At 45.2% G+C, this 11,787-nt stretch overlaps 2 protein-coding genes across 2 annotated transcripts; one reads left to right on the forward strand and one right to left on the reverse strand.

The window, feature by feature from the left end:
• The first annotated feature begins 1,440 nt into the window (after positions 1-1,440).
• Positions 1,441-7,541, forward strand: LOC133900481 (transcription factor BHLH062-like). The gene is made up of 5 exons (XM_062341641.1): positions 1,441-1,752; positions 3,475-3,564; positions 4,603-4,718; positions 6,116-6,243; positions 6,709-7,541. The coding sequence occupies exons 2-5, from the start codon at positions 3,491-3,493 to the stop codon at positions 7,213-7,215; spliced, it is 825 nt and encodes a 274-aa protein (XP_062197625.1). The 5' UTR covers positions 1,441-1,752; positions 3,475-3,490; the 3' UTR covers positions 7,216-7,541.
• A 103-nt stretch (positions 7,542-7,644) lies between these two features.
• LOC133900480 (probable methyltransferase PMT2) lies at positions 7,645-10,670 on the reverse strand. Its single transcript, XM_062341640.1, has 6 exons — positions 10,011-10,670; positions 9,708-9,918; positions 9,328-9,616; positions 8,853-9,224; positions 8,280-8,357; positions 7,645-8,161 (listed from the first exon to the last, which is right to left on the reverse strand). The coding sequence occupies exons 1-6, from the start codon at positions 10,662-10,664 to the stop codon at positions 7,891-7,893; spliced, it is 1,875 nt and encodes a 624-aa protein (XP_062197624.1). The 5' UTR covers positions 10,665-10,670; the 3' UTR covers positions 7,645-7,890.
• Between the last annotated feature and the right edge of the window lie 1,117 nt (positions 10,671-11,787).

Here is an 11,787-nt window from a genome sequence, read left to right on the forward strand (position 1 = left end):
CGAGCTTTATCTATCTAGCTCTCGATTTCTTTGTGTGCTTACTATGATCGAAATGCCAATTATTCAGAAACGGATTTAGCAAACTAGGGCCTGGCAACCAGCATGGTAATAACTATTATGATCTCTAAACATAAAAGGAGTAGATACCTAATTTGTTGTGTATCGCTACTCGTGAATAGGGTTTACTTGCCAAAACTCCATCAACCAAAAAAAAACTCCATCAAGGAGATGTTTAATCAAAATCCAAATCTATTTGAGCAATACTTTCTAATTTTACACAGAGCCTCCTCATTTACTACATATGTTTTAAAATACTCGTCACTCTTAACTTTCCTACTGTAAATTTTACCATTAATTCTTAGCAAATGTATGTGAAAAACAATTATAAGTGTATAACATGCTTAAAATACTTTATGTGACAAATCTAATAATGTTATTTGCACTTTACTTAACTAGATATTTTAAAAAAATATTATTAATCAAAGTTTAAACGGTAAAGTCAAAAGTAACCAGTATTCTGAAAGGGAGGGAGGAGTTTAAAAATGTTGCAGGAGTAGTTTAAAAATGTTGCCGAAGGAGGAAGGAGCACTAAAATCCAATTCCATGATAGTAGGTGGGGAGAAGTGAAAAGGGTATATACAAGGGAAGTAACGGATGATTGCACGGCTGGGCTACTGGTCTTGCGTTTCCTTTGTCCACAGCCGCCGCTGATGGGCTCCATGCAGAGGAGGGACACAGCTCAGCCGCCGGTGGATACTCCACCGGTTTATTCGGATGCTGATAATCCAGATTTTCTCTTAGCTGGATTTTTGGTTTGTGGGTTATCAGATCTCTCTCTCTCTTCTCTCTCTGACATTACTGAAAAGTATATTTTAAATTTATAGTAGTGAAATCTTTATAGAACTAGTAAAATATCGCAAGTCAATTATTATGAAGACGATCTAGTTGGTCAATAAGAGTAACTCCTGTTGAGTTGCTATTTGGCTCCCAATCATCAGAGATAGTGATTGAGCCTAAAAACCAGTTTCAGTCGGCTTTCCACTAGTCCTCGTCATTTTCTCTCATCGCTCGTTACTTTTATCGGAGCTCATCATTTAAACTGAAATTGAAGGAGTAAGATCTATCAAGTTGATTAGAGCAGAGAAATAGAAAAATAATTTTTTAAGATATAAGGAGTGAGATTTAGAGAGCCGAGATGATGCTATAATGAAGAACAATTCTGAGTCCATTCCACTGTAACTTCATTCATGATACTTACGAAAGCGACTGGAAACATATATTTAAAACGAAACCTTAACAGAAGTAGTAAAAATTACTACACACTAGAGTACACATCGTGATATAGTACAGTTGTCCCAAACTATCCTCATGAAGGCGACTGCGCGGGTCGGGAGAACAATTCGCATCCCAATCCACCGGGAGCTGATTCATCATCAAGTCCCCATTCATCCTTCCTACAAAGCTGTTTTCCTCATCCATATCTCAATCGGTCGATCAGGGAATTCCCGTGGCCATGGGGCCGACGGCGACGCCATGTGTCACCGCGCTGCCGCCTGGGTCACCCAAGTGTGTGGGTGGGTGGCCGCCACACGCTCGCTGCGTGTGCTCGCCTCCCTCCTCCCACACTAGCCGCGGCCATCTCTCTCCCGCGAACTGCCTGCGCCAGCTCGCCCTCCCCCGTCAGCCCCCACCCGGTGCCCAGCGGATCACCTGACCGGAGGTCGATCAGAACCAAGATCCGTCGAGGGTGAGGTAAACTACTCGCACGGAGGCAAAAGTTCGTTTCTTGATGTGAATTCAGATGGTTTTGCGTGGGATGGTGGATGGTTAATTTCTTGAGGTGCTTGGGTGGCAAAGGTGGCTCCTTGATGCGGGTTTAGATGAATAATGAACTCAGTGGGAAAGTTGGGTAGAAGCAGCAGTTCATGGTTTAGTGGCCGTGGGAGAGCGAGAAAAAAAATGTTTTTTTTTTGAGGATTCACGGGATTGTTCACTGCTTTCTTTGTCTTAATTGTTGGAGTGTAGCCCGTACTTAATCGTGCCTTGAAGTACGTGTATTGGATTCTTGGTGTGAATTCAGATAGATTTAATAGGAGTGAATTGGCTTCAAATTCATGGTGGACTGCATGAGCAGTTCAGAGGGGTTTTCTTTTTGTTGTAAGATGGAAAGAAAGAGAGAGATCTTGATTTGGATTATGTATTCTCTGTGCTATTGCAGTGGTAAAGTTGGCCTTTTTCGGTGTGCCTATGGAGCAATTGACAGTATCATTTTGTACAAGCTAGCCTTATTGAGTTCTTGATGCGGATTCAGATAGAGTTTTGTCCTTTGCGTTTGATCTTCCTCAAAACGGAAAGTAGGTTTCTTGATGCGATTATGTGCGGTTGCAGCTTATACTATTACTTCTTGAAAAGGAAAATTTCGATCCATTTACTACATATGTGCTTCTTTGTTCATATGTCATGTGAGGGTAAAAGTGTAGTTCTTTGTGGTATGACGAGCAATTGGTACTTCCATGGTATCGCTTGCCATAAAGCTTTGGATGGTGTTCCGATAGCTTGTGTCCTATATTAGTTGGCCTTGTTGTTAACTAGGTTTTGGCTTTTTTTTTTTTTTTTTCGAAAAGGACGGCAAGAGGGATGCCGCAATTATATTAGAAGGAAAAGGAAAGGGTTACAAACACAAAAAGATGGCGCCCCAACAACAGGAAGGGGTGCACGCCTGAAATACAGACTCCGACCGGGGACCCAGGAAAAGAGGCAGGGGTCGACAACCGGAAGATCAAGAGGAAAACACAGTAGCTAGGCGGTATTGGTCGATATCCTCTTTTATCCGCAACGCCACTTCAGAGACCGGGAGGATTTTATTTTCGAAAGTTCTCCGGTTTCTTTCTTTCCAGATATTCCACCAAAAGAAAATGACGAAGCCGTCAAAAGATCGTCGTTGGTTGCGAGCCACCTTCCTACGCGTTAGCAACCACCATCTTTTAAAATTTTGCTGTTCTCGCATGTCTGATAGGTTCTGAAGGTTGAACCAACTGGTGATCACCATCCACACCTCTTTTGTAAATGAGCAGTCTTTGCCTAAGTGATGTGGTGTTTCGTTTTCAGCTTGGCATAATTTGCAAATTGGATCATTGGGCCAGCCCCTTTTCGCAAGATTGTTTGCCGTTAGGATTTTCTGATGTAGCAGGAGCCAAGCGAAAAACTTGCATTTGGGTTCCGTTTGTGCCTTCCAAATATGCATTAGAGCAGGTTTCCTACGACTTCCTTCAAACTGGATTGCGTAGGCACTTTGTGTGCTGTATTCTCCATCGTTTGTCCACCTCCAAACTATCTCGTCCTGGACCTCGTGATCAAGAGTGATGTTGAGAAGGCTCTCCCACAGGATCACAAACTGATGAAGTTGATCCTGAGTTATGAGTTTTGGCTTTTTACTCTCTTGGTGTTTTAATACAGACAATTTTTGTGATGCAGCAACAGTAATCTGGGCATGGTGGCTGAGTCGGAGAGCTCAGATTCACTGCCTGGCAGTTCAAATGCTGCTGCCGAGAAGCCCGTTAATGGGTTAGTCTCTAACTATTTATCTTCTTATATCCAGTTTTATACAACTTAATTTCATAAGCAGTAGTTTTTGACCTTTTTCCACTACGGCTAATTAGCCTACAATGTGCACGATCAAATTTGTTGCCATTTTAGATCTTCTCCCTATTTTAGGTCCATATATCTTAACTATCCAACTATAAAGGCAAAAATAATGATCATGGACAACCATGCAGATGAACTGGAATGCATTTACTACTACATATGGCATTAGTCACTACCTATCTTTGGTGATTGTTGTAGAAAAAAAACTCCATAACAATTCTACTGTCTACCAGATGATCCAAATATCCTCTTCATTTGATCCACCACCAGCAATAACACACAATCAAAATGAGCATCGTTCATTCATGCTGAAGAGAAAGTAGACTGTCATCTGTGAATAGATGTTGCAAAAAATTTGAAAGAGAAATATCCGTTATAAATAAAGCATAATTCACATTTATATTTAGAAATAGACTAGAAGAACCTTCTAGAACTTTAGGGCAAAAGTAAAGAATATTTAGGAATTAGGGCAAGAGTTGGGCAGATGGGTCCCTACTCCATTATCCTGTGACCTGTGGTATGACCTTTAGGACCAGAGTCATCATAGAGGTTTGCAGTTAGGCACCTTTTGTATGAAGTTTAATGGTTGCCACATAAAAATCATGTCTATAACCCCTAGGTTGCTAATGTTGCTACTGTTTTAGACTTCAATTCAATTGAGTTGACCAACTCAAAAACATAAGTGTCATGTAGTAATTTACATGCTATTGACACTCAGAATATGTTCTGTTCTATTTTGATATTCAGATATCTGTCAGAGTTTCCTAGTCTTAGGCTTTTTCAGTGACTCTAAGTTGAGCTATTTGTACATTTGCACCTTCATATTACTCTGAATCCTCTTGTTGTCCATTATTTTCTCAAGTTTATTTCCTCTAGTAGTGCACCTCCTCACTCAGTATACCCATTTTTATTGCCGCTGCATTTCACTTCTGTTTTCTGATGGTTTTTTGGATTCAGGTCTCTTGACCAAAGATCTCAGGAAAAGGCTCCAAAGAAAACTCATAAAGCTGAACGAGAGAAGCTTAAGCGTGACCACTTGAATGACCTTTTTCTTGAGCTCAGCAGTATGCTAGGTTAGTACAGTGTGTCATCAATCATTTACTGTCTGTAATAGAATTAATTTGCTCTTTTGAGGAAAAAATATCAGTATCTGCACTTAGATTCTATCATTCTGTTCTCCACTTGAATTTGTCTGTTAATGATAACCAGCACAAAGCACACTCCCTATGTGAAGGTATAACTAAAATTAGGTTATCTTCAGTTCATAGTGAATCCAGTGGTAATTTAGTGGCCATTCGCTGCCGGTTTGGTGGGGCGGTATCTTTTGTCGTAACACTCTATTCTTCTTTAATGAATGGCAAAGCTCCTGCCCTATTGTCGAAAAAAACAACACAATGAATCAAATATACGGTATGTCTGCAGTTCTGCACCATTAGGAGTATTGATTTGGCACCTATGTGAGCATATGTTGGTACCTGGATTTAGATATAGGGATTAAGAAATGATGAACGAATAGGATTAGCCCACTCCCCTATCCCTAAATACAAACAAGCTGTAAAAGGCCTAAAGGGTCATCTTCTGTTGAAATTGCTTTTTGTATTCCCATATGAATTGCTGGCTTTCATGCTTAGCCACCAAAAAAGTATTTTTAATTATTTGTTATCTGAAATTGTTATTTCGGTTATTTTCATTTTCTTTTTGCGTTAGGATATTCATCTGCCGGGAGGATAGCCGGATGACGTCGGCTACTAGGGAAGGGATTAGATCATATTGGGGAGATAACATATTGGAGGAGACTAGATTAATTCCTCTTTGCTTGATTACAATGATACGTGGTCGCCCTTTTATATAGATAGAGGAGATTACAATCCAAATCCTAACTTATCTAATTTATCTCTAGCTAAATTGGAAACTAATCAAACTCTGTCTCCTAATCCAAATCAAATTCAACTTCTACCAAACTTATCTTCTAATTAAAGGCAAACATTAATCTCCTGCCATAATATCTACTGAACTCCTGCTACAGCACCGCCGGGACTGTTCATCTGCGTGAACAGTAACATCTGTGCGAACATTTTGTGGCCATCATATTACTGTTTATAGTGAATAAACCATTCTATGCTAGCACCATCTGCTACTGAGTACTGACTGAGCTATGGCTAGTGGTTGGTGCCATGCAATGAACTGGTAATTTGGCTGTCAAAGTACTAGTTTTAATTTGCTATATTTTTTTCTGCTCCAAAGTAAATATATGTTAAACGTATCAATTATGTTGCATTTTGAATCGAACACCACTGGATAGATCTTGCTGATGTACCATGCAGCTGTGCATACTGATGAATAAGTAGGCAAAGCCATCTGCTGAATGTGTATTTATCGGTTATGGTTATTTGTTTTGTAATACATATCTAAGCCTTTCTCGTCAAAAAATATATCTAAGCCTCTGATCAACATATTTCTGCTATTACAGATCTAGATCGACAAAATACCGGAAAAGCTTCAGTATTAGGTGATGCTGCGCGAGTGCTGCGAGATCTGGTTACTCAAGTGGAATCTCTTAGAAAGGAACAGTCTGCTCTTCTATATGAACATCAATATGTGAGTTTCCAAATTCGAATGCTTGTATATTCTTGATCAAAATTTTAAACATTTATATGCTGCATGAACTTTTGCGTTTCTCAAACTATGGGAACCAATTATAGACCAAAGGCCAAAGGGGTTTAGTGCAGGCTTGTGAGAAACCAAAAGTCTTCTACGATTGTTACTTTCCTAGCCCTAAAAAATATTAGTTTCCTAGTTCAGTATAAGGATAAACATCTACCATGAGTTGTTCTTCTAAAAATCGGACATAATTTGTTGTCCATGCAGTCAGTGCTTTCATTGAAATTTGATACTAACTGGATATGTGAAACTGACTGATATATTCAATTGACTATCGTTAACATTTCGTCTTCCCCATTGGAGGTTGCTACACTAATTGCATTGCTTTCTTGATTTAGCACTTCGGTATTTGTTTCAGATTGCTTTCCTTATTGCTTCTGTTAAGCCTAAATTACATGACAGGTCAGCTCAGAGAAGAATGAGCTGCAAGATGAAAACACTACACTCGAAGCTCGAATATCAGAACTACAAAATGAGCTTCGTGCAAGGATGGGAAACAACACCGTCAATCTAAGCAGTGTTGTGATGTCACATCCTATGGCGAATGCTACTACTAGTCCTGATTTAGCGACTCAATCCATGTCTCATCAGATATGGAGCAGCGTTCCTAATTTAAGCACCGTGGCCATGACACACTCAACAAGAACACTATCACCGTTGCACAATCAGCAGCATCACTCTGCTGATGCTGCTCAAATTTACGCACCACGGCCTCAGGAGTTGCAGCTTTTTCCCGGGACATCATCGTCACCAGAGCGTGAATGTTCCCGACTTAGAAGGGCCCCGGCAACTTCTTCAAGCCTGACGGATTCTTTGCCAGGGCACCTTCGTTTAAGCCTTCCACAATCATCTCAAGAAGAAAGCAGCAGCGGTGTATCACGCAGAAGAAAAGAACGGAAAAACGGTTAGCTAATTGACAGCGCTTGAATCAGTATTCGGTGATAGCGGTTGTCCTGTAAATACGCCGAATCCACTCCCTTTACTGAATCAAACCTGATCTTATAGTTGCTCTGTATTGAACTGTGACTCTGTAGCGCTTGTACTAAACACTTCCAGTCATGTTGGCGATATTTCTGCTGCAGGTTAAACAAACTTGTAAGTTAGAATTCACCGGTCCTTGCGATATGTTTTCCTTGAGGTTGTAAGCTGTAATGGATCACCAGAGTATCTAATATTGCAAATAATGTGTTCCTTAGTTGGAAGAGAAAATAAAAAGAAATGCAATTGGATGGTTATGATGCATTGAGTCCTGTTATCTTCTTGCCCCCTTGAGAAATCTGTATCGTTTTCACAGTCTACGCCTTTTTCTACAATGCAAAGAGCAATTACCACAGTTGATGAATGGCATTATACTGCAAAATGCAGACTCTGAGCTTCAGAATCCTTCAGTCTTGTTTCTTGTACACTCCAAACAGACATGCTGAATTCCTCTATCAAATATAAAATTCTTAATCCTAGGCAACAGGGGAGAAAAAAAAAATCAAAGCAACAGAACACTTGATCTCCTGCTACTTTCTGAAAAGCTCACAAGAACTGAAAATATCACATGTCCACCCCAACCCGAACCTTGTTGCCTCATCCCACTCACCCTTCTGAACCCTTGCCTTCTGAAGAACTGCCCTTTTTCTTCTCCTCCGAACCCTTGTCGCCGGCGGTCCAGTACCGCTTTACGGCGAAGAGCACCTTCTCAGGGATGTGCGGGCTGTCCTCGTGATTCGCCATCAACGTCTTCCACCGCATTCCCTTCACCGTCCTCTGCACCTTCAGCAGGATTTCGACGTCGTCCCGGATGATCACCGTGCCCTCGGGGCGCAGAATCCGGTCCATCTCCAGCAGGATGTCCTCCATCTTGCACCTGCTCCAAATTCAGAGACCAACTTGTCAGTCAGAGGCACCACAGTGTGCACTATTTAGCAGAGTAGTGCTAGGTGAGATCTGAGATCTGAGCAAGAGAGAGCCAATGATGAACTCACTTGTCCCTGTAGAGGGTGAAGATGCCATTGGCATGGATGAGGTCATAGGTTCTTGGGTAAGTGGAGAATGCTTCACACCTGAAGAAGAAGAAATCAATAAACAGAGATTACAAAATTTTGCATCAAACATCAGATCATTGAAGGAAAGAAATTATGGTGCATATGGGATTCTATGGAGTTTCATAAATAAAGAAATGAAGAAACAAAGATCTGATACGTTTGCTCCATGATTCAGGTCACGGATGGCAAGAGATGGAGCTTAGATCTGTTCAACTGCCGGGCCAGGCTTTAAAAAGCCCGACAGGAAACCCGCAAGCTCGAGCCCGGCTAGAACCCACTACGGGCCAGGTCGGGTTCCGGTTTTTTGGGTTTTCTTGGATTTTTTGGGTTCAGGTCTGTTTTTGAAGCCCGAGCCCAGCCCGAACCCCACTGCAGACTGGAATAGTCAAGCCCGAGCTCAGCCCGTGGACTGGTCGGTTTAGGCTATTTCGGGCTGGGTCGGGTCGGATTTTCCGGGCTGGACTGCCCATGACCAAGCCTAATGGAGCTGTAGCAGTAGCTGCTGTCGCTTACCAGTCATGGTACATGCCGATGAGGCCCCTCTCGTAGATGACGCCGAGGGTGGAGAGCTCAGCGGCCGTTGGCACGACGTTCATGACCCACGACTTGGGGGAGAAGATGGCCGCGGCGAAGCCGCCCACGCCGGCGTTCATGTCCATGATGTTCCGGTACCGCTCGCTATCGAGCTTGTAGTTCACCTTCTTGTACGCCTTCACGTGCCTCTCCCAACGCCGGTTCTCCTCAGCGTAGGACTCTGCTGTGAAACCTGACACAGCGCCGGAGGATATCCGCGGAGGCACGGCCGTTAGCCGCGCCGGGAACGGTTGAAGCTCACCCGCGCCGGCACCGTCGTGCGGCGTGATGCACGTCTCCATGTTCTTGTACCTGAATAGTGAGCAATCTCGGTGGTCAAGGTTCATCTCCAGACGATCATGGCCGTTGATTTTTCTTTCAGACGGCTGTAAGGAGGGGTATAGTGACATCTTACCAGACGTCGTCGGGGTTAGCCGCGTCGCACGTCCGGACCGGCGGCCTGGACGGACACGCCGCGGCGGGGTCCAGCCGCTTCCGCCAGATGCCGATCTCGTGGATCTCGGTGATCTTCTCCCAGCAGAGCATGGCGGCATACTCCTCGATCCGCTGCTGCTCGGCGGCGAGGTCCGCCTCCGTGCGTTCCCACGCCTTGTGGTTCACCTTCCAGTTGATCGGCGGGCCGGAGAGCACCCAGTAGCCGCCAGGCCGGAGAACGCGGTCGATCTCCATCATGTACATCCCGCCTGCATTCACACATGCAGCAACGCGTCAGAATTCTTGTGCATCGGAAGTCGCACGTGTGGGTGTGGCCGCCGCCGACGAGGAGACTCTCACCGTTGCCGCCCCAGGGGATGAGGCAGCGGGAGCAGTGTGCCATGTCGAAGGAGCGCGGCGGGAAGGGGAGCTTGACGGAGCCGAGGACGCCGATGAAGGCCGGCACGCCGCGCTCCAGCGCGAACTGCACCTGCGCCTCGTGCGAGTCGCGCGGCGCGAAAGACATGGCGATCACGCCGCGGGAGTCCAGGTACGCGCCCAGGCTCGCCACCTGCATGCACGGCCGTCGAGGTTGTCAGGGGCAAGACAAGATTTCATGGATTGTAACTTTGAAACCGTCGATCGACGAGGTCCGGTGCCTACGCCGCAGCCAGTGTCGAGGACGGTGCGGACGTGGCCGCCGGCGAAGGGGACGACGGAGGCGAGCTGGTCGATGTACTTGTCAGCGCCTTGGGGGAACTGCGTGCCGCCGCCGGGGAAGCGGAAGACGGCGCCCTCGTACTGGACCCAGTTCTGGACGGCCTTCTCGACGGTGAGGCTCTTGTACGGCGCGTTGGCGAAGGGCACGTAGTCGCGGCTCTTGGGCCACGGGAACGGCGTCACGTACCCCGGCGGGGCCGGGACCAGGCACCGCAGCCGCTCGCCGTCCGGCGGGCAGTGCCGCTCACGGTACACCATGTTCTTGCGCGGGAAAGTCATGGCGCGCTCCTGGTCGTGGCACGGCGTGTGGTCCGCCAGCGCCGCCGCGCACGGCGCGAACACCGGCGGCGCATCGTCCCCGCCGAACGACGCCGACGCGTTGCCTCCGCTGTCGCCGTGGTGCGTCTCGAAGCTGAGCCCTGCGGCGACGCCGTCGGAGCCGCAGGCCGTCTCCCGGTTGACCGCCGCCGCGATGGTGTCGCCCTTGCCGTAGCCGCTGCGCTGCCACGCGCCGAGCACGTAGAAGAAGCAGCACAGCGCCATGGCGACCACCAGGCTCAGCGGGCTCCGCGCCCCCGAGCCGCCCTTCATCGCCATGGCCCCCTCGCCTCCTTGTCGATGCGATCAACCTATCTACTGTCATGAACAATCAATGGAACAAGAAAAAAAAAATCACACTTTTTTTAATCTAGAAGATGTGATTAATGCGCGATTAATCGGAATGGCACGTAATACAAACCTTGATTGCGTGTTTGCAGCTTGAATCGGATCAATTAACGGTATGTAAATCTGAACACCGGTCTGGCATCTGATAGGGAGATGTGGAGAAGAGGAAGGTTATATGAGATGCGGTTTTCGAGATACACAGTAAAGGAGAGAAAAACGGATCTTGGACGCAGGGTTCGATTGGTGAGACAACAGGAACATGAAAAATGTGAGTTAAAAAATAAAAGAAATGAAAAACAAACTTTTTTTGGGCAAAATTGGCCAGGATATATGACATCTATCTATTTTACTTAATTAATAATCGAAGGAAATAATCTTCTCACGACTCTCCCACCACAGTGGCTAGAAAAAAAATACTCCAGAAATTCTCACAATGAAGTAAAACAACCGGCCCTTAATTAAGGTGACATGTATTATGATTCACTATCTACAACCGTTGATACATGCACCTATACGAGGATCCTGCCAAACCGAGGGCCGATGTGTCATGCGAAATGGAAACAAGCGTGAGCGCGTCGCCGAGCGGGGACGAGGCCCTCACGCACACGCACAAGAGCGACGCCACGTTGATGTTAGATGGTATACAGGCAACAGGTTAGGAAATAAATAGTATATATGAAGAAATAGTTTCCATGGTAGCGAGAACGGGATGAGAAGAGTGTCGCCAAACGAGGATGACAGAGGCCATGGCAGGGATGGATCAAAAGAAGCAGGCAAGCAATCATAGCGGGCTGGTGGGTGGAAGCAACTAACGTAGAAAGAGTCATTCGTGTCCCCTTTTCATTATCGGTTCAAAAATAAACAACGATGATAAAATATTATTATCAATTTATAAGATTCGACGACCAATTAATTATTGAGTCGTTAAAGACTAGCAGTGATACATACTATCACTGATAGTTTTTTTTATTACAAATTGACAGTGATACAACACTACCAGTTCGTGTAATAGACAGACAATGATACTTGTGTTATTATTGCCAGTTGGTTATAA

This window comes from Phragmites australis, chromosome 19 (assembly GCF_958298935.1).
Source record: "Phragmites australis chromosome 19, lpPhrAust1.1, whole genome shotgun sequence".
In the NCBI taxonomy this organism is placed as follows: domain Eukaryota; kingdom Viridiplantae; phylum Streptophyta; class Magnoliopsida; order Poales; family Poaceae; genus Phragmites; species Phragmites australis.

Bases quoted from the DNA above. Each gene is read 5' to 3' on its own strand.
- LOC133900481 (XM_062341641.1), top strand. From the start codon at position 3,491: ATGGTGGCTGAGTCGGAGAGCTCAGATTCACTGCCTGGCAGTTCAAAT. The intron at 3,565-4,602 runs GTTAGTCTCTAA...TTTTGGATTCAG, and splicing joins GCCGAGAAGCCCGTTAATGG to GTCTCTTGACCAAAGATCTC. The intron at 6,244-6,708 runs GTGAGTTTCCAA...ATTACATGACAG, and splicing joins TTCTATATGAACATCAATAT to GTCAGCTCAGAGAAGAATGA.
- LOC133900480 (XM_062341640.1), bottom strand. From the start codon at position 10,664: ATGGCGATGAAGGGCGGCTCGGGGGCGCGGAGCCCGCTGAGCCTGGTG. The intron at 9,919-10,010 runs GTAGGCACCGGA...CCGTGCATGCAG, and splicing joins TCCTCGACACTGGCTGCGGC to GTGGCGAGCCTGGGCGCGTA. The intron at 9,617-9,707 runs GTGAGAGTCTCC...GTGTGAATGCAG, and splicing joins CATCCCCTGGGGCGGCAACG to GCGGGATGTACATGATGGAG.